The sequence below is a fragment of the Toxorhynchites rutilus genome, chromosome 3 (genome assembly GCF_029784135.1).
Source record: "Toxorhynchites rutilus septentrionalis strain SRP chromosome 3, ASM2978413v1, whole genome shotgun sequence".
Classification (NCBI taxonomy): domain Eukaryota; kingdom Metazoa; phylum Arthropoda; class Insecta; order Diptera; family Culicidae; genus Toxorhynchites; species Toxorhynchites rutilus.
Window position 1 is genome coordinate 204,368,646 of NC_073746.1, and position 25,304 is coordinate 204,393,949.

At 44.4% G+C, this 25,304-nt stretch overlaps 2 protein-coding genes across 2 annotated transcripts in view; both read left to right on the top strand.

The window, feature by feature from the left end:
* Nucleotides 1-249: 249 nt before the first annotated feature.
* LOC129774619 (X-ray repair cross-complementing protein 5) overlaps nucleotides 250-25,304 on the top strand; it is a 63,330-nt gene continuing 38,275 nt past the window's right edge. The window contains exons 1-3 of the mRNA XM_055778390.1: nucleotides 250-552; nucleotides 603-804; nucleotides 861-1,090. Coding sequence (XP_055634365.1) covers nucleotides 352-552; nucleotides 603-804; nucleotides 861-1,090 — 633 coding nt within the window. The 5' untranslated portion in view covers nucleotides 250-351. The remainder of the gene's footprint in view (nucleotides 553-602; nucleotides 805-860; nucleotides 1,091-25,304) is intronic.
* LOC129774622 (uncharacterized) lies at nucleotides 5,234-7,399 on the top strand. The gene is made up of 2 exons (XM_055778392.1): nucleotides 5,234-5,498; nucleotides 5,557-7,399. The coding sequence occupies exon 2, from the start codon at nucleotides 6,028-6,030 to the stop codon at nucleotides 6,628-6,630; it is 603 nt and encodes a 200-aa protein (XP_055634367.1). The 5' UTR covers nucleotides 5,234-5,498; nucleotides 5,557-6,027; the 3' UTR covers nucleotides 6,631-7,399.

The following is a 25,304-nucleotide window of genomic DNA, read 5'->3' on the forward strand; positions in this document are numbered from 1 at the left end:
GTTTCTGGTCGACGTAACGAAAAGTAAAATTGAATTGGCATTAAGTTTAGAACACCTCAATAATACTGAAATTTCATTTTCTGCTAGAATATCTGGTTGGCCATGATGATTTTGAACGCTAGGATTGTTTGAAGAAAAAAAACTAGTTCGTTCATTTCATCTGATTATTTTTACTTTTAATATCAATACTTTTCTATGTAACTATTATAAGAAAAGTAACACACATAAACAAAATCTGCGACGTCACAGATTTAAAAATCTTCCCACCTTACATTTTCCATCTCGGATCAGATGTATCAGTAAACAAAAATTCCAAAAATTCATTCACTTTTCAACAGAAATATATGCAAAATGTATTGGAACCCAGACTATTCGGAAGATGAGGAACATCAAGAATTTATTTTTGGTGGCCGCGAAGCTTTGATAGTGTTGATAGACTGTGCAGAGTATATGTTCGCGGAACGAAGCGACGGGAACAATAATTTCCGCGATGCATTGGAATGTGTGGAAGCGATAATGCGGAACAAAATAATCAGCAGCGAGAAAGATCTGGTATGTTCCAATGTCGAATTATTGAACTCTGATATTTACTTGTCTTACAGATAGGAATTATATTCTATAACACGGAACATAGTCCGGTATTATCGGATGAATTTGAAAACGAAATTGGGCTTATAGTCCCGAACCGGTCTGCTGTTTGTATGCCACTATCAAACACTTCGGCCGACCAAATACGTAGAATAATAAATTTGCGGGAATCAGATGATTTTTGTGATTTTGGTCGTCAATTTGGTCATTCGACAGGTATTTAATCTTTTAATGTGGATGACTAAATTTTAATACACTTATTCTAAAATCAGACTGTAACTTGGCGGATGTATTATGGCTTTGTTCTCGGGTGTTCACTCGTTGCGGCTATAAACTTGAACAGATGAGCATAATTTTGTTCACATCGAATGATGAACCACACCCTGCGGGATCCTACGAATATCAGCAATGTTTCGTAAAAGCTAAAGACTTGCAACAACTTGATGTGAATATTGTTCTCGTTCCAATGAGCATCGATTTCGACGAAACAAAATTTTATCTGGTTTGTATTACTCTATAATTTTCTATTATTTGAACTCGAATTCCGAAACATAAAGCTACCACACGCAAAGTTTACGCGTGACAATTTGTATTTTCTTCGGGAAAATATGAAATTTGATGCATTATCCAACTCAGACTAGATTCCGACTTAATTTTTCGTTGAGTATCGCAAACTGAATAGATACAGAGTAACGTTTTTTTATGAACTTGACAACGAAACGTGGAGAACCGCTACTGAAATAATTAATTCATTGAAGGAAATGTATAGGAATGCCTGCATACCATGTGCACCTGTTTCTAAGAGTATCAAGTATTTTACAATATAATGGAAGACACTAATCATTGGGTTATCGTCGAATTTGTGCCTTAACCCTTTCGTTACGAGCGTCATCTATAATCGACATCGAGGTATCACCCCTGCACATCGATCCCACTCGGGATTTATAAAGTTAACTGACATTGTGGATCAAATCTTCACGTGTTTTAATGTTTCCGACTCCATCAGAGCCATTGTCACCGCAAAGCTTCCAGTATTAAAGACACATTGCAGCAATTGATGCAAACATGGCCCCTCCTTGCAGTGATTATCCCTCTTGATGTCTAATTTAAATAGAGAGATCGGTGATATAACTGTTTTACAGTGGAATTGTCGTAGTCTTATCCCTGAACTGGATACTTTCAAATGTTTAATTCATAACACTAATTGTGATGTTTTTGCTCTGTCCAAAACATGGCTTTCTCCGCAAGATGATCTCTCTTTCCACGATTTTAATATTATACGCTTGGACCGTGATGACAGATACGGAGGGGTGCTATTAAGGATCAATAGGTGTCACTCATTTTTACGAATTGATCTTTCACCTGTTGGAGGGATCGAAGCTATTGCTTGTCATGCAAACATCGGAGGCAAAAACCTCTGTATTGTCAGCTTATATTGGCTTCCGAGGGTTACAGTTATCCGGAAGCTACTTGCCGACATGTGGTCACTTCTTCCTGAGCCACGGTTGATCTTGGGAGACTTCAACTCTCACGGAACCGCCTGGGGTGAACAGTATGATGACAACCGTTCATTGTAGATATATGACCTTTGTAACAGCTTCAATATGACCTAAACCAAGTGCTTGACCTTTCGCTTTGCTCGAATTCACTATCGTTAGATTGCAAGTGAATGTAATCCAGGACCCCAACGGTACTGATCAGTTGCCAATCAAAATTTCTATCACCAATGGGTTGAGTTCTTCTGAATCTATAAACATGGCATATGACCCCACAAGACACATTGACTGGAAACAATATGCGGGCGCGATTGCTCTAGCCGTTAATTCCAGAGATGGTTTACCTCTATTGGAGGAGTATAACTTCATTTCTCGTTTGATTGATGACAGCGCAGTTCGCGCTCAAACGAAACCCATCCCAGGTTCCAATGTTCGCCGAAGGCCTCACAATTCATGGTGGGATAGCCAGTGTTACAAGCTTCATGTAGAAAAATCGAATGCATTGAATGCTTTTCGAAAAAGTTGGAACCATTGAGAATATTCAAACGTATTTAGCCCTTGAAAATCAATTAAAAAATTTTATAAAAGGACAGTGGAATACGTGCTTATTGGCGAAATTTCGTGGGAGGTTTGTCACGAAAAACGTCAAAAATTGTTCGAGATATACCACAAGATAGGTGCGATCTTGATTTCGAGTTTTGGATAGTAGAATTCTCTCTTGCTCTTGCGCTTTCTTGTAACAATTCTGCTCCGGGAACGGATAGAATTAAGTTCAACTTGCTGAAAAACCTCCCTGATGTGGCGAAACAACGTTTGTTGAATTTGTTTAATCAGTTTCTGAGGCATAATATTGTTCCGGATGATTGGAGACAAGTACGAGTTAAAGCTATTCAAAAACCCGCGTCCGACTTCAATTCGTACCGCCCAATAGCAATGCTGTCTTGTAATCGGAAATTGGTAGATAAAATGATTGTTTCGCCTTGATCGATGGGTTGAAATGAATGGTCTATTCTCAGATACACAATATGGGTTCCGCAGGGACAAGAGAACGAATGATTGTCTTGCGTTGCCTTCTTCAGAAATTCAAAAAAAAAAAACAAATGGCTTCAGTATTCTTGGGCATACAGGGGGCTTTTGATTTAGTTTCAATAGAGGTCCTGTCAAACAAATTACACTCTCGGGGTCTGACGCCTCTTTTGAATATCATGTTATATAACTTGCGATATTGACAATTGCCTTACACAAAATTGCAACCTAAGACAAGGATCGTAGGATCAAACGAATCCGGCCTGCAAGAACGCTTCAAGATACATTAAACAAAAACAGCCATTGGGCTAGAAATCGAATTCTCCACGGAGAAACAGAGATGGTCGTCTTTTCTAGGAAGCATAGACCAGCAAAACCAAAGCTTCAACTTTTGGGTAAACCGGTCACTCATACTATGTCATTCAAGTATCTTGGGGTCTGGTTCGACTCCATATGTACTTAGGGGCCCATATTAGGTATCTTAGTAAAAATGTCAACAAAGGATAAACTTTCTCCGTACAATTACCGGTACCTGGTGGGGAGCCCATCCAGAAGATCTTATAATGTTGTATCGAACTATTCTCTCGGTGATGGATTATGGCAGTTTCTGTTTTCAATCAGCTGCCAAAACACACTTCATTTAACTCGAGCGCATTCAGTATCGTTGTCTCCGTATTGCGTTGGGATGTATGCCCTTAACGTACACCATAAGTCTCGAGATTTTGGCAGGCGTACTCCCACTGAAAGATCGCTTCAATTCATTATCTCTTCGGTTCCTCATCCGGTGTAAGGTTATAAACCCATTGCACAATGGTTCAGACAGTGCATTTATGTGGAAATTGGCTTCTAGAGCTCGACAGTTATTTTCTAGACAAAAAATGTCCTCGACAAAGTTGTTACATATTACAATGCGCTCATTTTGATGTTGTCAAAAATATGGTTACCAAAATTTTCGATAAAATAAAAATCTAACTTTCTTATCTTTATAGCTATAGGTAAATATGGTTCGACAATGTTTTAGCCCCAGTTATTTTAATCAAATTTGTAGAATAAATTTTTTTTTCTCTCTCTTTAAATAACCCATATAGCGCGATATAGCGTTGCGTTAGGGTCACTATGAAAAAAACGGGTTTTTGCTCTAATTTTTACACTCCAAATTTTAAATGCAAACTGTCTTCAAAACGCTTTTAGAGCTTACTAAGACAAATATTTTGCGATGCAGAACTTGTCAATATCTCACTTCTACTCAAAGTTATTGATTTCTTTAAAAAAAAATACGCTCGGTTCATTCGCTTATCATTATTTTTGGGGCAAACATAAAAAAATGTTTGTTGACGGCATTTGAAAGTTATTTTTTGTATTTAAGTAAATTAAAATTGAAATCATGAGTTTTTGGGTGAAAAAGCATCAATAACTTTAAGTAGGTTCAAGGTATTGATATTTTCTGCATCGCAAGCTCTAAAAGTCGTTCGTAGACAATTTTGATATAGGATTTGAAATATAAAAGTTAGAGAAAAAACCGTTTTTTCATGGTCACCCTAATGAAACTTAGAATAAAAAGCGCTGTATCGGCTATTTAACGAGATAGAATAAAACTTTGTTCTACAAAATTGCTTAAAATAACTGAGGCTACAACATTGTCAAACTATATTTACCTCTATCTATAAAGATAAGAAACTTAGATTTTTTATTTCATCGTAAGTTTTGGTCACCCTATTTTTCATAATATCAGAATAAGCACTCTATCATAGGTGGCAACTTTGTCGGAGACAGTTTTTGTCTACAGAATAACTGTCGAGCTCTAAATGCTAATTTCCACATCAATGCACCTCCTGGACCAAATTTTGAGCAGCTGATCGAGCTAAATTTTCACTCTGGATTCATGAGTTCATATCATGAACTCATCTCCATGCAGGTTGATCCTTCTTTGTATATTCCCAACCGTGTTTGTTGTTCTGACTACATCAATTCCTCTGTGCATTTTGATCTGTCCATGAAGCAGGATATCCATGGAATATCAGATTATCTTCGATCGAGGATCGTTCCAAGCAAAGCATGGGCGTATCAATTGTAATAATATGTATGTTGCCGCACCCACTGTGCCGTTACCACCGGTTACCAAGTGAGTCCCGATTACGCCCTTCACAAATGAAAGTGTAATGTTTACCAGGAGAAACGTCAGATGAAAATTAAGTATGAAGAGAATGAAAACAAACAATAGATTGATAGAGTGAATTGAAGTAATAGAAAATTGAAATTAAAAGGAAAGCCATAGTTTGAAGAAAGAAGAAAGTTTATGAAAGTTATTGAATGAAAGAGTTGAAGCAGATAACGAGAAAATAAGTAGAAACCGGAGGAATTGAGGAAAGAGACAGAAGAAAACCAAATGTAAGAATTATTAATATATGAAGAATTGTTCATTAATCTAAAAATTAATAAATTCTAGCTTAAAGCTGTGTTACTATATACGTAGCTAAAAAGAGGTTTCACTCTCATCGTTCTCCTGAAATTCGTCCGGCAACAATCTTTAAGATTTGTCTTTCGAGTAGAGAGAGATTTACGGTTGGATACGTTGCGTGGTTGGAGTACCGTATAGATGGAAAGCCACTGCCTGATGTGTGACCGGCCAGATAATCCCGACAATCTGGTGCAGTGCGACAAATGCGACGGATATGTGCACTTTTCCTGTGCTGATGTGGGTGAATCGATTGCCGATGCAGATCGGAGTTTTACCTGCAAGAAATGCGTCGAAAGCGAAGAGGCTGTCACTATATCGTCACAACACACCAGCAAACGCTCCCACGCATCGTCGAGAAGTAGCATCAGTGCAAGGCGGACGAGCTTGCGGTTACAGCAGATAGAAACGGATCGTCAAAACCGCCTGAAGGAGTTAGATGATGCGGAGAAGTACTAGAGAATGCGTCGTCAAGTGGAAGCTGATTTTGATAAGCAGCGTTTCCAGGTGCTCGATGCACAACTGGAAGAGGTCGAACAGCGCAGCACGAGGAGCAGAGTAAGCTCCAGAGTCATCCGCGAGAATACCAGTAAGTGGGTTGGAGCAGCAAGTCAGACTGAGGGTCAAGTAGTCACCACGTCAACAACCGCTGTTACCACCGCTACCGTATCGCAGAGCCAGCCTGGCAGTTCACCTCAACCTGTTGACATGGGAACTCATCGTATCGAGGGTTCAGCATTGCAGCGAACGGGACTCGCCGCCGAATCTAATGACACACAAATGCCGTCGCAAGTGTCATCAAGCAACGTTACAAGACCGCAGGAAGGAGGTGTTCCTGTTACCACCAGATCCCAGTTGGATGTTTCGATTCCGGCAGCTGTCACAGCAATAGTTAGCGTAACTGATGGCAATCGAGTCGAATTAATAAATCCAACGCATGTCAATCCTGTTGTTAACCAGGTGAGAAAAGGTGGTAGGAAAACTAAGGTAGATGAAATAGTCAACACTAGCACTCCGAAACAATCGCATGTAGTAACGAACGAAAATGTAAATCAAACCAGCTAGTTAGTAGTTACGAGTAGCAAAAATGATTACATTGAGTCAGCATGTTTGTACACTACTAGTCGAAGTCAATTTCCACAAACTGTTCACTCAAATACAAAGCCTGCAGAAGGTGCTCATGTTACCGCGTCCCTTGGGTCAGTGCTTAAGCCACCGTCGGGGCACGGGCAAGGTATCGATCTCCATCCGTCATTGTTTCCTCCACCATCGGGGCGCATACAGTTCGATGTATCGAATTCGTTGAAACCTCAACCACCGTCAGGGCAAAAGCAAAATGTCGTATCAAATCCACTATCGGCGATGCAACAGATGAGCCTTGATCCACTTACCCAATGGGATCGGCCAGTGCTTCAGCAACCTGAATATGAAAGTTACCAGGGAATGTTGTCCAGATCAGCCAAAGTGGGTTGTACAATACCGAACGTACAATCGTCGTCAGTGGAACAAATGCAGCAACAATGTTCTGGGTTGAGTTCTTCGGTGCTTTTGCCATCTTTGGGGAATCAGCATTTGCAGTTGCCAACGTCGTCGTTGCCTTTAGCACAGCCGGGGCATCAGCAATTTCAAGTACCAACGTCTTCGATGTTTCTGCCTCAGCCGGAGCATCAGCAGTATCGAATATCGAATTCATTGATACCTCACCGATCCTGGCCGTGTCGCTCCAAGCGAGAGTGCGGAATAGGAGACTGTCGCATGCGTCATCACCCTTTGCTGCACACGAAGAAATCAGAAACGATTACGCCTTCACCATCAACACCAACAAATAGAAATATTGCACATCAACATCACCACTCCTTCACTTCATCTGCGTTGTTGCGGTATCTTCCTGTCACACTGTACGGAAACGGGAAGAGCGTGAACGTATACGCGTTCCTCGACGATGGGTCCTCGTCAACCATGTTGGTAGTGGGAGTGGCGAATCTGCTTGGAGTAAAAGGGCCCAGTGAGCCCCTGTGTTTGTGCTGGACGGGAGATGTTGAGAGAATCGAGAAGGGATCGCAACGTGTAGAGATAACCATTTCAGGACTGAGCGAGAAAACAAGTTTTCCATTGAGAGCGAGGACCGTCGAGCAGCTCAAACTGCCCAGTCAAACCGTAGCTTACGACGAGCTTTGCGAGGGATATCCACATCTCAGAAAATTACCAATGCGGGGATACACAGATATCACTCCTCAGCTGATTATCGGGGTAGACAACGCTAAGTTGCTCAGTGCGCTCAAGAGTCGAGAAAGAGACTGGAGAGTTAGTCGCTGTCAAAACTCGGCTGGGATGGTGCATTTACGGACGATGTACTACCGCTAAGAGTCCTGTGGAGTACGTAAATGCTCACGTGGAGCAATGTGCAGAAGAGGCTGAAATCAACAGCTTATTTAGGCAGTTTCTAGCGGTGGATGAATCGTGTATTCAACACAGTCCTGAATCGGAAGAAGACAAGCGTGCCATGGAGATTCTCCAGAACACCACTCGCAGGGTGGACAGCAGATTGGAAACAGGACTGTTATGGCGCTATGACGAACCGTGCCTTCCGAATAGTTATCCAATGGCAGTGCGCAGAATGGAAGCGCTCGAAAGAAAGTTGGCTAAAGACCCAGAGCTTGACGAGAAAGTAAGATTGCAGATTGCAGAGTATCTTGAAAAGGGGTATGCTTATCGGATAACTCCAGCAGAAATGGAGTCTAACGACCCTAGACGTGTCTGGTATCTACCACTTGGGGTAGTAAGAAATCCGAAGAAACCAGGCAAGATTCGCCTGATTTGGGATGCAGCAGCCCGAGTGAACGGCACATCCTTTAACGATATGGTCCTTAAAGGACCCGATATGATGACCGCTTTAACCACCGTACTTCTGCGTTTCCGGCAGAAGCGTGTCGCATTTAGTGCCGATATAAAGGAGATGTTCCACCAATTCCTGATTCGGCCAAGGGACAGACAAGCGCAACGGTTCGTATTCCGCGAACATCCAGGACAGCCACCACAGATCTACGTAATGAGAGTCGCCACGTTCGGCGCAGCGTGCTCACCATGCATAGCTCAGTACCTGAAAAACAAAAATGCGAAGGAGTACGCGAACAAATTCCCAGACGCAGCCCGAGCAATAATCGAAAATCACTACGTTGATGATTATCTCGATAGTGTAGATTCCGTAGAAGAGGCGGTCAACCTGATCAACGAGGTGAAGTACGTGCACTCCATGGCTGGAATGGAGATTCGGAACTTCTCGTCAAATTTCACCGAAGTGCTTACGCGAATAGGGGAAACCAGTAAAGTTCAGCAGAAGTCCCTTACTCCGACCATTAGTGTGGAGAGAATACTTGGAATGGTTTGGAGGTCATCAGAAGACGTTTTTAGTTTCGAGCTCAGTGTGAAGGAGGAGATTCGAAACATCGTAGAGAGTCAGAATGCACCCACAAAACGTCAAGTTTTACGGACGATCATGTCTCTATATGATCCATTAGGACTCGTGGCGCACTTTTCAGTTCACGGGAAGATTCTCATGCAACGAATATGGAGAACTAGTACAGGTTGGGACGAGACGATCAGTGGGGATCTAGTAGAAGAGTGGCGCCGGTGGATCAACACGTTGATGAAGATAGGGGAAGTCAGTGTCCCTAGATGTTTCTTTTCTGGCATCGTTACCCCGAAGAACCTGCAGATCCACGTTTTTGTCGACGCAAGCGAAAACGCATACGCTTGCGTCGTATACATTCGAAGTCTGTGCAACGGAACACCTCGATGCTCGATGATAGCCGCGAAGACCAAGGTGGCACCATTAAAACCAATTTCAATTCCGCGGTTAGAGCTGCAGGCGGCTTTGATCGGTTCTCGACTTCTTGATAACATCTGCAAGTCTCTGACGATAACAGTGGCCGCCAGATATCTTTGGTCAGACTCGACAACTGTGCTCGCGTGGTTGAAGTCCGAAACTCGACGATACCACCAGTTCGTCGGCTTCCGGGTAGGAGAGATCCTCAGTACGACTACCGTGAGCGAATGGCGGAAAGTACAGTCGAAGATTAACATCGCCGATCAAGCGACGAAGTGGAGAGATGGACCCAGTTTCAATCCTAACGACTGGTGGTATACAGGCCCAGCATTCCTGATGAATCCAGATGATAATTGGCAAAAGGATGATTCGGAAGAGTTTTCGACGGAAGAAGATTTGCGAGCTGCTTTCCTGCACCATCGAGTTTTGTCGACACCAATTCTTCAGTACTTAAGATTCTCAAAATGGAAGAGATTTCTGCGGTCGACTGGATTCGTCGTCAGGGCAATGAAGCGGTTCCTGGGGCTACATGCGATAGGCCCACTCTCACAAGAGGAACTACAGCAAGCCGAGACGCTGATATGGCAGCAGGTACAACAGGAAGAATACACGGATGAACTCGCAATACTTCGCTACAATAAAGATAATCTGGATATGGAGTCAAAATCGGTTGACAGAACCAGTGCATTGTACAAGTTGAGCCCGATGCTGGATGGTGATGGAGTTCTACGCATGCATAGTCGGATTGGAGCAGCGCCAATAGTAACCGACGAAGTAAGATTTCCGGTTCTGCTCCCGAAAAGTCATCGAGCAACGGAGTTGCTTGTAGCTGATTACCACGCACGTTTTCTACACAGTAACCATGAAACGGTAGTGAACGAGTTAAGGCAGCGGTTCTATATTCCCCAGCTTCGCGTGGTCGTTAGGAAGATTGCCAAGCAGTGCCAATATTGTAGAGTACACAAGGCGGTACCTCATCCACCAATCATGGCACCACTTCCAGAGATTCGGTTGACTGCTTTCGTTCGTCCATTCACGTATACTGGTGTGGACTACTTCGGTCCTGTATTTGTCAAGCAAGGTCGCAGCCTGGTTAAGCGCTTTTTACTTGCCTGTCCATCAGAGCAGTGCACCTCGAGGTTGTTCATGGTTTGTCTACCCAGTCGTGCGTGATGGCTATCAGAAGTAGAGATGGGCAAAACAGTTCACTTTGATGAACGGTTCACTCACTAACCGTTCATCTACGTGAATCAGTTCTTTTGAACCGTTCTTTCGTTCAGCGGTATTAAGAACAACATAGAATGTTGGCTGGAACCCAACATCAATAGACAGCTATTAATTGATATCGTTGGATTGGATAGTGTACGTATGGTATTTATGTAATAATTTGATCCGCACAAAATATGTGCAATTTTTCATATTCTCTTTTTGGACAACACACTGGTTCCATGTAAGATTACATATTTCATAATGTTCATTCAGGGAAAAAAATCAACAGCGATTTTCACTAACAATCAATCATACAAACAATCACAATAACACGTACACGCAATAGGCCAATCAATGAATTGAAAGCCACGAATAAACTTTTTTCTCAACACTATAAAATTTTATGTTTACCTAATCCATGAATCGCCCCAGCTTCCCCCAGATTTTTTTCTGATAATCACGAAATATATGAATGTTAGGCGGAATTGAAAGAATACATGTAATTGAAAATATATATTTTTGCTTTTAAAACTACGAAAATCTAATTTAATTTTTAACACAAAATTGAGTATACATTAACAAAATAAACCCTGCGTTAGATGCATTTTGCTCATCATGACAATATCGTTTTATTTTCCTTACAAGCGTTCTCGTTATATTTGTTCATTCCGTCCAGCGCAAATCAGTTCAGCTGCACTAGTTCGTTCGCAAACAGTTCGCCCGCAAACACTTCGTTCTCAAACAGTTCGTTCCCAAACAGTTCACTCTCAATCAGTTCTTACCCATACAGTTCACTCGCAAACAGTTCGTTCACAAGCAGTTCACTCTCCATCAGTTCACTCTCAAACAGTTCACTCGCAAACCGTTCTTTCGGAATCAGTTCGTTCACAAACCGTTCGCTCGCAATCAGTTCGTGGGGAGAACTACCGTTCTTTGAAAAAGAACGACCGTTCGTTCACTCTTTTCGGCGAACTAGTTCGTTCGTACCGTTCGTGAACGGTTTGCCCATCTCTAATCAGAAGGCTCGTGGCACGAAGGGGATCACCATCAACGTTCTGCTCAGACAATGGGACCAATTTTATTGGAGCAAGCAATATACTGCAGGAACAGCTTAAGATCGCCAATGAACACTGCGCTGCTACCTTCACTAACACGAATACGAGATGGTTGTTCAACCCGCCGTTGACGCCCCACATGGGAGGATCATGGGAGCGCATGGTCAGATCAGTGAAGGTGGCGATGACGGCAATTTCAGAGCATCCACATCACCCCAGTGATGAGGTTTTGGAGACAGTTGCGCTGGAGGCTGAGTCGGTGGTTAATTTTAGGCCACTAACCTACATCGCATTGGATCATGCTGAGCAGGAGGCTCTTACGCCGAACCACTTCATGCTCTACGGTACGCAAGGAGTCAGCCAACCCTGCCGAGAGCTGGTGGATTACACTACGCTGCGGGACAGTTGGAAGCTTGCCCAGTATCTTGTGGATACTTTCTGGAGACGCTGGGTACATGAATATTTACCCATGCTAACCCGGAGCACCAAGTGGTTCCAGCTAGTAAGACCTTTAAAAGCCGGAGACTTGGTGGTCGTGGTAGACGAAGGTAGGCGCAATGGATGGCTTCGAGGACGCATTCTTGATGTGGTGTCAAGAAAGGATGGACAAGTGCGGAGAGCAGTGGTGCTTGTTTGAGGGCTTGTTTGAGCGAACCGGAACTACACGGGCGGGGGGATGTTGCCGCACCCACTGTGCCGTTACCACCGGTTACCAAGTGTGTCTCGATTACGCCCTTCACAAATGAAAGTGTAATGTTTACCAGGAGAAACGTCAGATGAAAATTAAGTATGAAGAGAATGAAAACAAACAATAGATTGATAGAGTGAATTGAAGTAATAGAAAATTGAAATTAAAAGGAAAGCCAAAGTTTGAAGAAAGTAGAAAGTTTATAAAAGTTATTGAATCAAAGAGTTGAAGCAGATAACGAGAAAATAAGTAGAAACCGGAGGAATTGAGGAAAGAGACAGAAGAAAACCAAATGTAAGAATTATTAATATATGAAGAATTGTTCATTAATCTAAAAATTAATAAATTCTAGCTTAAAGCTGTGTTACTATATACGTAGCTAAAAAGAGGTTTCACTCTCATCGTTCTCCTGAAATTCGTCCGGCAACAATGTACTTTACAGATGGGTCCTCTATGAACGAGTCCACAGGATTTGGAGTGTTCAACTTTTTTTTTAGTCCCTCCCACAGTCTTCAGTATCCTTGCTCAGTGTATATTGCTGAATTGGCAGCAATTAACTGGGCGCTGGACAGCGTCGCCTCACGACCTATTGAACACTATTACATTGAAACGGATAGTCTTAGCTCTGTCGAAGCTATCCGTTTAGTGAGGCCGGAAAAGCACTCGCCGTACTTCCTTGAGAGAATACGAGAAATTTTGAGTGCTTTATCCAGACGCTGTTATTTCATTTCCTTTGTCTGGGTCGCTTCACATTGCTTAAATCCGGGTAATGAGAGGGCTCACTCAGTAGCAAAGGTGGGTGCGATTGAAGGCGATATCTATCAGCGTCAAATCGCCTTCAATGAATTTTACTACGTCTTTCATTTCTATACCGGGGTGTAAAATCAAAATTTCGAAAACGAAAGCGTTACGCCGGAGACCAAGATTTTGAGCGTTAATAGCTCTTGAATAACTGAACGAAATGGTATGATAACCACTTCATTATAAAATGTCTACGCGTTGTATACTTGTTACTTTTTCATCCAAAAACTTGTTTCAATAGCCTTAAAATTGCTTTCAAAACAGGCTATTGAAATCACCAATCGGTATATAAGCGAGTGCCGCTCGGAAACCCACTCAGTTATAATTGAACAGCGATTGGAGCATGTTGTCGCTGTTGTGGTGAAGCTTAATTCGTTTATCATAAAAGCGCTGATGAACGGTGTCACCAAGAGCCTGTTTGTTCACCTTAGGCCAGAAGGGAATCCATCAGGAGGAGAGTGATGCCACGGTTCCGCTTGAAACATCAGAGCATCCGCCACACACACATACACGCGCGGAACTTTCGTTGCTATCATCGTTGCTGAAAAATAATCTGCTGGTTCCCCTGGGAATTGAAAAATACATTCTTGCGAAAGAGTTTATTTTAATGTTCTCTATTCATATAACACTGCAACCAAATACATTTGGTTTTGTGATTTTTCAATCAATGGTAATTAACAGGAAAGCTTCTGAATATTATTTTTCCCCACCAGTAGAAAATTTTCGTATCCAATATTGGATGCATAACATGGAAAACGAAAAATTTTTCACATCGCGAAAATCATGTAATTTTCGAGCGATTATTTGCTTTCTACTCATATAATGCTGCGACCAATTACATTTCGTTTTGGATTTTTCAATCAAGTGCGATCAACGTAAGATCACGTTTTCAATTAATTTATTAGAGGTGCAATGAATCTTTAGGAATTCCCGCTCTACGCGCACTGGCAAACGATTTTTACTCAACAATTTCTCAAATGAAAAATGGGTGTTATGAGAAAGGATTAGCGAACGCAAAAACGACAAACGGCAGAAAGAGATGTTTGGAGGTTGAAAGGAAATTGGCAGAAAACATCTTCATTTTATCTTTCGAATAATGTGATTATCATACCACTTCCTTTTGCCAGAAAGAGATTTACAATGCTCAAAAGAGGAATCGAATCCTCCGAGGAAATACCCAGTGCAAATTAGAGTCGACTATCGATTGCGCCATTCGTACACAAATAATTTTATAATGCAGTTGCATCAAGGTGATTTCTTCGATATGGGGAAATATTCACTACATCATGTCATGTATTTCATATTCTTCACTATCAAATCCATATCCATGGCACCTATCGGTATCGAATTATCATCGACACTGATAGCGAAGAATTTCACGCAAAGTTCCCGGTAGCGATGTGGTTTCTTCACACTTCCTGCGACTGGTGCGCTTATCCGAGCTGCTTTCGTGGTGCCTTACCACCGAAAGACTAACGAGCTGTCTGCTTAGACCCGATGAAACGAGTCCTCACGATGTGAGAGTAGAGTAAGAAATGAACGAAAACAAAGGAAGCGTCATTTTATAAACTATAAAAGTATAGAATGTAAACCCACCCTTATTATATTCGTAGATTACCCTGGGGAGAAACGAATAACATCGAAGTAAGTATACAGTAAGCTTATATAATAAAGAGGGTGGGGTTTACATTCTATACTTTTATAGTTTATAAAATGACGCTTCCTTTGTTTTCGTTCATTTCTTACTCTACTCTCACATCATGAGGACTCGTTTCATCGGGTCTAAGCAGACAGCTCGTTAGTCTTTCGGTGGTAAGGCACCACGAAAGCAGCTCGGATAAGCGCACCAGTCGCAGGAAGTGTGAAGAAACCACATAGCTACCGGGAACTTTGCGTGAAATTCGTCGCTATCAGAAGTCGACCGAATTGCTGATCCGCAAACTACCTTTGCAGCATTTGGTTCGTGGAATTGCTCAGGACTTCAAAACCGATTTGCGCTTCCAAAGTTCCGCGATTATGACGCTGCAGGAAGCCTATTGGAAGATACCAATTCTTATCATGCCCAAGGACATCCAGCTGGCCCATTGTATCCGAGGAGAGCGTGCTATATCAGCTTAGCATATAATCAACGGCTCTTTTCAGGGCTCCAAATTTGATGGATTAGAGTTCAGAATTTTTTTTTACAGGCCGAACTGAAAGGAGTATTTTCGTTTCGTTGCCATTCAGCATCGAGGAAATTCCGGAAAGATCTAATTATTGCTGACAAATAATCTTCCAGTTCGCTGGGAATTGAAAAATACATTCATGCGAAAGAGTTTATTTTAATGTTTTCTATCCATGTAACACTGTGACCAAATATTTTTCAATCAAGTGCTATTAACAGGTGGTTATCGAGTTAGCAATAACCACTGGTGGGCTTCGAGTATCGAGGAAAATCTGGAAAGAACTAATCGTTGCTGAAAAATAATCTGCCAGTTTCCCTGGAAATTGAAAAATACATTCATGTGAAAGAGTTTATTTTAATGTTTTCTAACCATATAACACAGCGACCAAATAATTTGATTTTGTAGTTTTTCAATCAAGTGTAATTAGCTGGAAAGCTTCTGAAGATTCCAATATTGTATGCGCGCGCAACGGAAAATGTTTCGTATCGCGGAAATTATATAATTTTCAATCGATTATTGCTCAGTCGCCGAAATTTTCATGCTCAGAGATTTCATTCCCCTCTAGTTTGCCTTCCAAATTGCCATCGTAAACCACACCTTCTCCGGATTCAATCACGCACAAAAAGCATACTTAAGCGATATTCTGGTGGTGAAACGCATTCATTTTTCGTGAGGACATCGACAAGGCAACATCGTTACTGAACGAGCTGAACGTGTTGGACGAGCTGGACGGCGAGGGATCGAGGGATTCATTACCTGGCCTGACCTGACCTGAAATGCAATCAGTTTGTTTTAACTGTGAGGGAGCGCAGAAAAGCCGATCGATCAGAAGGAGAAGAGAAGGTGACCAAGAGAGTATCAGCATCGAAAAACGGTTTTCCGGGAAGACATCGAAGTAGCCGCCACACACACACACATACATACATACACACATACACACACAGCCGTGGAGTTGCCGGCCTAGAATTGCCGGCCTAGAATAGCACTTCGGGTCTTGGTCCCTGTCCCTGTCGTATGAGGCGACTAATCGGGTGACAACGCGAGTAAGGGCGCGGTAAAGCCTATTGGAGATTGCACGGGGGAAATACCGTGTACAGGAGCCACGAAAGGAGTGCCAAGCACATCAGGATTGACGCCAGTAAGATCCTGATTACGACATACTGGTTACGACATAGAAAACGGACACGATACGGAAACGATTTCAACACGACGCTAAAGGCTGACAGTCGTACTATCCTGTTCCCTGAGTAAGGAAGGGTGACACCGTCCTGAAATGGCGTTTGGGCTAATAGTGCGGTTGCCCCCGTCCCGGTAATAACTTGGCAAGTCTTCGGGTACGTTCGATGCTCGTCTAGGCCCAGGCACTAGGTACTAGGCGTCAGATGTCACATTCCTGACTTGCGCTGATCTGGCTCTGAACACGGTCCCCATGAAGGACCGTGTCAACCCCTGCATGGCCTCACTGCTTGCATAGATAACCATGGGATCACTGGTAGCGACTATGTACAACGAGCGGAGATAGCGGCCCGAAGTTGGGACCCAGAAAAATATGAATAGTTGCAATAACACACCAACAAACGATGGAGAGGAGAATGTGTTCGCGAGAAGCGGACGAATGCTGAGGTCACCTGTCACTCGAGTAGCCACAACGAGTACAAGCAACACAAAACCACAAGAAGTGTTTGCTGCCCAAGCATTCCAAGGAGATCTTGGCTCCGTACAGAGCCAGTTGTTTACGCTGACCTCAAGCGCATCCCAAGAAGGGCAACTTGGGAGGCTCAGCATCACGGACGTTAGGAAAAAGGTCAACGAACTTTACGAGTTCGTAAAGGACAAAAACAATGTCCACTTAAAAATAAAACATCTGGTGACGAGCATCAGATCGGTCGTCATGGTTGCTGAACGCGAGCATAAAGAGCTGCAGATGAGAGCAGAGGGTGCTGAAAAGGCTCTGCTCGAGGCGAATGAGAAACCCGTCGAGATACTTGAGACGCCGAAGGGTCCTCTGAACACACGATCGGACAAGAGAAGGAGGGACACCCCAGGAGAAGAAGAAGAGCTGAAAAAGGCCAAGAACGATCTGAGTAACGCGAAAGGAGGTGAAAGCAGTGAATGGCGTACTGTCGATAACCAGGCAGAAAAACGCAAAAAACAGAAGGAGAAGAAGAAAAAAGTTGAGCAGGAAAAGAAGAAACTCGGACCTCGAGTGGAGCGAATCAAGGGCGATGCTTTGATCGTTGAAGTGTCAGCAGGAGTATCGTATGCAGCTATCCTTCGGAAAGTGAGAGACGATCCGGAGTTGCAGACACTGGGCGAGAACGTCGTGAAAACTAGGCGCACGCAGAAAGGCGAGATGCTCTTCGAGCTTAAAAAAGATCCAGCGGTTAAGAGCTCCGCTTTCAAACAACTCATTGAGAAGTCACTAGGGGAGGAGGCGAAGGTGAGAGCTCTCTCTCAGGAATCAACCATCGAGTGCCGGTATCTGGACGAGATCACGACTGTTGAGGAATTGAGAACTGCGTTACAGTCACAATGTGACCTTGGCGATGTGCCAATGACAATCCGACTGAGAAAGGCATACGGTGGGACACAAACGGCCTCGATACGGCTCTCGAAACAAGCTGCGAATAAACTGGTGGAGAAGGGTAAAATAAAAGTGGGGTGGTCCGTGTGCCCGATGAAAGCTCCCCCTCGTATGGCCAAGCAAATGGAGAGATGCTTTCAATGCATGGGCTTCGGTCACCAGGCGAAAAACTGCGGTGGTCCTGACAGATCGAAATTGTGCAGGAAGTGCGGGACGGAAGGTCACGTTGCTAGAGACTGCACCAAGCAACCGAGGTGCATGTTGTGCAAGGAGGAGGACGGAAACGACCACGTCACAGGTAGCTTCAAATGTCCGGCGTACAAAAAGGCGATTGCGGGTTCGCAGTAATGGAGGTTACCCAGCTCAACCTCAATCATTGCGACATAGCACAGCAATTGTTGTGGCAGTCAACAACTGAAACTAAATGCGACGTTGCAATGATCGCAGAACCGTACCGAGTTCCTCGCGATAACGGAAAATGGGTGGTGGATAAAGCAGGGATGGCTGCAATACTAGTGATGGGAAGGTACCCCATCCAAGAAGTGGTGGAAAGCTCACAGGAAGGTTTCGTGATCGTCAAAATCAACGGAATCTTCATGTGTAGTTGCTATGCACCCCCAAGATGGTCAGCGGAGCAGTTTCACGAGATGTTGGACGTACTCACGGATAAGGTCAGCGGCCGCAAACCAGTCATCATCGGAGGAGACTTCAACGCCTGGGCTGAGGAGTGGGGAAGCAGATGCACCAACGCCAGGGGGTACAGCCTACTAGAAGCCTTCGCAAAACTAGACGTCACACTTCTGAACGAAGGCACTAGCAGCACCTTTCGAAGGGACGGCCGCGAATCCATCATCGATGTAACTTTCTGCAGTCCATCACTGGCGGCTAATACGAAGTGGAGAGTGTCGGAGGGATACACACACAGCGACCACCAGGCAATCCTGTATAGTGTCGGCCAACGGAATCCCGCAGCGGTACGGAATACAAAAACCTTTGAGCGGAAGTGGAGGACAAAGGTTTTTGACAAGGAGCTTTTCGTCGAAGCACTACGCATAGACAGCAGAACTCTTAATCTGAGCGCCGACGGGCTAACAGGAACATTGGTGAGGGCATGCGATACAGCGATGCCGAGAAGACTGAACCCGACGAATGAACGACGTCCAGCCTACTGGTGGAACGAGACACTCAGCATCCTCCGCGCTAACTGTCTACGAGCCAGAAGAAGAGTCCAGAGGGCACGAACCGATGTAGAGAGAGAGGAGCACCGCGCGTCTTTCCGAGCGACCAGAGCCGCCTTGAAACGAGAGATACGTAGGAGCAAATCGAACTGCTATAGGGAGCTGTGTCGTGACGTCGACGCAAATCCTTGGGGTGAAGCATATCGAATCGTGATGGCGAAATTCCGTAGTTCAACGACTCCCATGGAATTATGTCCGGAAAAACTCGAGGTCATTGTGAATGGACTCTTTCCGCAGCACGACCCACCGACGTGGCCACCCACACTGCACGGTGAGGACGAAGCAGAGAACGCACAAGTCACCAACGAAGAACTCATCGCGGTGGCAAAAGGTCTAAAGTTGAAAAAAGCACCTGGCCCCGACGGAATCCCCAATGTGGCCCTGAAATCGGCGATCCTTGCTTACCCCGACATGTTCAGGGTGGTGCTGCAGAAATGCCTGGATGACGGTCTCTTCCCTGCGGAATGGAAGATACAAAAGTTGGTGCTGCTCCCGAAACCAGGAAAGCCACCTGGAGATCCAGCGTCGTATAGGCCTATTTGTTTGTTGGATACTTTGGGAAAGCTCTTGGAAAGGGTTATTCTCAACAGACTGGTGAAATGCACGGAGGATGACCACGGATTGTCGAAAATGCAGTTCGGGTTCCGGAAAGGAAAGTCGACAGTGGACGCTATTCGGACAGTTATCGAGAAAGCTCAGGTCTCGCTTAAACAAAAACGAAGAGGCGACCGTTACTGCGCGGTGATTTTGATTGACGTGAAGAACGCCTTCAATAGTGCCAGCTGGGAGGCCATCGCCGAGGCGCTACACAGATTGAAGGTCCCTAGCTACCTGTACAGGATACTGAGGAGTTATTTCCAGAATCGGATCCTGGTATACAACACAGACAGGGGACAGATAGTGAAGAATATCTCGGCGGGAGTTCCACAAGGCTCCATCCTAGGTCCTACGCTTTGGAACACGATGTACGACGGTGTTCTAAGGCTGAAGCTACCCAGAGGTGTGGAGATCGTGGGCTTCGCGGACGACATCGTAACAACGGTAATCGGCGAGACGCTTCAGGAGGTGGAAATGTTGGCGACTGAGGCTGTAGACATGATCGGTAGTTGGATGGACAGCGTAAAGCTCCAGATGGCACATCACAAAACCGAGGTGCTGTTAGTGAGCAATTGTAAGGCAGTGCTGCGGGCAGAGGTATCGGTCGGAGGACATACCATCGTTTCGAAGCGGGCGGTGAAGTACCTCGGAGTCATGATCGACGACCGGCTGAACTTCAACCAGCACGTCGACTATGCATGTGGGAAGGCGTCAAAGGCCATCAACGTGGTGGCGAGGATCATGCCAAATAGCTTTGGCCCAAGCAGCAGCAAGAGGCGTCTCTTGGCAAGTGTATCTTCGTCGATACTGAGGTATGGTGGCCCTGCCTGGTTGGCGGCTCTGGAAACCCACCGAAATCGGAGGAAGCTGAACAGCACATTCCGACTCATGGCCATGCGAGTCGTAAGTGCTTATAGGACCATTTCGACAGAAGCTGTGTGTGTAATCGCCGGAATGATTCCCATCTGCATCACTCTGGCGGAAGATAGCGAGTGCTACAAGCGACGGGAAAGCAGAGGTATCCGGAAATTGATGAGAGCGGAGTCGTTGGACAAATGGCAGTATGAATGGGATACGGCAGAAAATGGTAGATGGACGTACAGGCTGATACCGGTACTTTCGACCTGGTTGAACAGGAAACACGGTGAAGTTAACTTTTACTTGACGCAGTTTCTGTCTGGGCATGGCTGTTTCAGGCAATATCTACACCGGTTCGGGCACGCAGTTTCACCCCTCTGTCCGGACTGTGGAGATATGGAGGAAACACCGGAGCACGTCGTTTTTGTCTGTCCCAGGTTCATCGAAAGGCGCGAGGGGCTGCCTGCACTTCATGTCGAGAATATTGTGGAGGAGATGTGTCGCGACGAGATGATCTGGAATGCCGTGAGCAGTGCAATCACACAAATCATGTCGGAGCTGCAGCGAAGGTGGAGGGCTGACCAAAGTGCTGACAACGTCCGACGGTGAAAGGTGAACAACGGCGACGGCTGTTGCAAGAGATGGTACCTCACGAGAGTAGCTGTGACGGGGTGCGCGTTGTGTTGGAGGGCACCACCTAATCGGCTCTCCGCTGGGAAGAGAAATCCTGCGAGGGTGACTGTGACGGGGCGCGCGTCAAGTTGGAGGGCGCTTCCTAATCGGTGCACGTCTCGACAGGTAAACGGATACTGCCGCGGAGAACAGCAAAAGGCCTACCTGACAACGCCTGATCGTGGCCTGGATGGAGGAACACCGCGAACATTTCGAAGGAACGAGCATCAAGGATGAAGCCACGATCAAAATGGTGAATACCCCACGAGAGTAGCTGTGACGGAGTGCGCGTCAGGTTGGAGGGCACTGCCTAATCGGCGCTCCGTTGGGAAGAGAAATCCTGCGAGGGTGACTGTGACGGGGCGCGCGTCAAGTTGGAGGGCGCTTCCTAATCGGTTCACGTCTCGACAGGTGAGAAACCCCGCGAGGGTGGCTGTGACGGGTTGCGCGTCAAGTTGGAGGGCAATTCCTAATCGGTTCACGTCTCGACGGGTAAATTCAAAATGCCTGCGAAGAGGACATCAGCGCAGTGGAATTAATAACGAATGGAAAGAAAAAAATATTGAGAAAAAGGGAAGGACAACGCTAGTTTGCGTTGAAAACTCGAGAAGTGCATGAGCACAGCCGCCCCCTGAAGTAGTCGCCTAGATGTGGTCCCAGGGGGAATAAGGCAACGAGTAGAGGGCTTGGTTTTTGTGGGTGCGATCCCCACTCGACGTCTGGGTTAACCCTTCCCAGGTAAGGCTGGTAGAGCGTTCCTCACCTCTTTAAAAAAAAAAAAAAAAAAAAAAAAAACATACACACACAGCGCCTAAGAGAGCATCATCGAATCGGTGTGTACCCCACGAGAGTTGCTGTGACGGAGTGCGCATTATGTTGGAGGGCACTGCCTAATAGGCGCTCCGTTGGGAGGAGAAATCCTGCGAGTGTGGCTGTGACGGGGCGCGCGTCAAGTTGGAGGACGCTTCCTAATCGGTTCACGCCTCATGTTACCGCCGTGATAAAATTAGTTCAAATCACCCCACATAGCGGGACCGAAAAATGAAAACATAAACAGATGTAAACATAAATTATCTGAAGAAAAAAAAACCATGTGTTTTTTCTCTCCTTCGCTTTTTTATGAGAATAGAATTTTATGACCTTGACGGAAGGCGCAAGCAAGCTATATCACTTATCCAGGGCATTTAAAGTATAAGCATAATGCACTTGTTTATATTGAGACCCGCGCTACACATATAGCCCAGCACTACAAGCGAAGGATAGAAATATATGTAGATGGAAAAGTCCCCCGCATGTCAAGCGGGAAACCGATGCATTTTCGGTAATTTGAATATGATAGAGAGATCTTTCTCTCCCTTTCTTAGTTTTAACTTAGATTAAGAACCTATGTATATAAACCTCAAAATTTGTAAAATAAAGTTAGTTCTATTCTACAGTTCAACCGGGACTGTTCTATTAACCTCTGTTCGTGAGGTCCGAAATCCTTCTGGTAATCCAGTAGAGAATCTTTTGGTTCCATTTCAAGGTGCATAGTCCTTCAACATAGTGAGGAAACTAGCTAGAAAACGAACCAGGCCAAGAGTCTCTATTGGATTCACTAGCGCACTTAGCTCAAGCGAAAACTCTTTTCTCCCTTCCAGTGTCATAGGCCTGCTGAATAGCAAGGCAACTAGGAGGAAGCGGGAAAGGCCGAGTAATAGCTTATTCTAAGCGCAAAAATAGTCCGCCAAAGAACAGTTGGTCCGCGTCGGTATTTTTAGTTTCGTCGGTTAAGAAAGTCTCGCTAACTCGAACCTTCGCACGAGGAGACTTTTAGAACGCGCGTAACATTGGTGGCTCCAGAGAGGAGCAAGTGAACTCTATCCGCGCGGTAATCAAGTGTGTCAAAGGACAAAAGTACAGATAAAAAAATGTCAGTGAAATATATGGAAAATCCCAAAGGGCACTGCCGCTTGTGCACTGATCCTGATGAGAAAAGTGACTTAGTGGAGTGCTCGGAGTGTGACCGTTGGTTCCACTTCGTGTGTGTGGGTCTAAAACGAGCCCCGACGATTGATGAAATATGGATTTGCCCAAAATGCCATATGATGGAGGAGAAAATGAGAAAACTAGAAGCTCTAGTGAAGAGCAAAACAACGCCGCCCGAAGAAAAGGCGGCAACAGAAGAAAGTAAACAACGAGAGCCAGTGGAGGCTCTCATTCACCAGCTCCAGGGAGCGAAATCGGAACCGACTCCAGGAACAAGTCGTGAATTAATGTCCAACAAAGCCGAAGATTGGACAATTTACTTAAAGAGGCAAGCTCTGGCCGAATTGCCTAGATTTGATGGATCACCAAAAGATTGGCCGAAGTTCAGAAAAACTTTCCACGAAACGACGAAAGCCGGAGCATTCACGAACCTGGAGAATTTGAATCGACTTCAGAAAGCTTTACGTGGGAATGCGGAGAAATCAGTCAACCAACTTCTGATTGATCCCGAAAATACTACGAAGATAATGGAACGTCTGGAGGAGACATACGGTCGCCCAGACTTGATATATAATGAATTATTAACTGAGCTAATGAAAATCCGGAAGGAGAATAGGAATATATTAGTGGAAACCTCAGATGCTCTAGACAATTTAGTGAGTACGATCAAAATAATCGATCGGAATAATTATCTGAACGATCATCGTCTGGTCGATTCTATTATGAGAAAACTGCCATATAATGTCCAGCTCGAATGGGCCGAAGAATTGTGCAAGGAAAATGACAATTTTAGAGATTTGGCCACGTTAAACGAGTGGTTAAAACCATTGGCCAGAATGCAAAGACTGCTTAATCCTTCGACACAATTCAGCGAAAAGAAAATACGAGTGAATGTACATCATGACGAAAGGAAAATTAAATGCGTGGCTTGCCAAGACAATCACAAATTCTACGAATGTGATGCTTTCAAGAAAATGAATACGGAAGCCAGAAGAAAACTCGTCACTCAAAAGCGATTATGCTTTGGGTGTTTAGGAATGAACCATCAAATAAAAGATTGTGAACGAGTTAAAATGTGCGGTATTAACCAGTGCCGAGAAAAGCACAGCCGATGGTTACATCCTCGGAACAGAACAGACACGACCAGAACAAAAAATAATACTGGTGCAAATCAAAAGGATAATCCACTAACCAACGAAGGTGAGAAAACACCAGAAAACGAGCAACAAACTTCCGGCTATGCAACCAATAACTATCATCAAGTATTTAGAAAAAACATATTTTATCAAATTGTTCCGGTAACACTCAGAGGAAAAGGACATGAAATCAATACATATGCATTCTTGGATGCCGGATCATCTTTAACACTTATTGAGGAAAAGATTGCAAATGAACTCCACCTTGAGGGACGCACAAACCCGTTGAAATTAACTTGGACACAAAATGTGACAGCGGAATCTGAAAGCAGACAAGTTCAAGTCTCTATATCAGGACCGTCACAGAAAAACTTCACTCTTAGAGGAGTTCGTACTATAAACAACCTCCAACTACCAATACAATCTTTGGACATGGAAAAGATGAAGAATCAATTCAAACATTTGAATGATTTACCTATTGAAAGCTATTCATCGGTTCGTCCAACGATTTTGATAGGCTTGGACAATTCGCACTTATTGATGCCAATGGAAAAAAGAATGGGAGACGAAAACGCACCAATGGCAATGAGAACCAAACTTGGATGGATTATCTTCGGCACGCTAAAAGAAAGTGTAGCACAAGATTATGTTATGGCCATACAAGAGGAAGATGAAATGCGGAACATGATGAGACAATACTTCAGCACTGAAGATTTCGGAGTAAAACCAATCGAAAATCTCCCGAAATCTAAAGATGAAAAAAGAGCAGAAGAAATCATCAACAGCACTTTAAAATACGTTGGGAATAAATACGAAATCGGCATGCTCTTCAAGGAGGATAACTTCCAATTTCCCGACAGCTACCAAAACGCCTTGAGACGGCTACTTGTGACCGAAAGGATGTTGAACAAAAATCAGGATCTCCAAAAATGGGCAATCAAT

Excerpts from the sequence above, each read along its gene's own strand:
- LOC129774622 (XM_055778392.1), top strand. The coding sequence starts at position 6,028 with ATGCGTCGTCAAGTGGAAGCTGATTTTGATAAGCAGCGTTTCCAGGTG.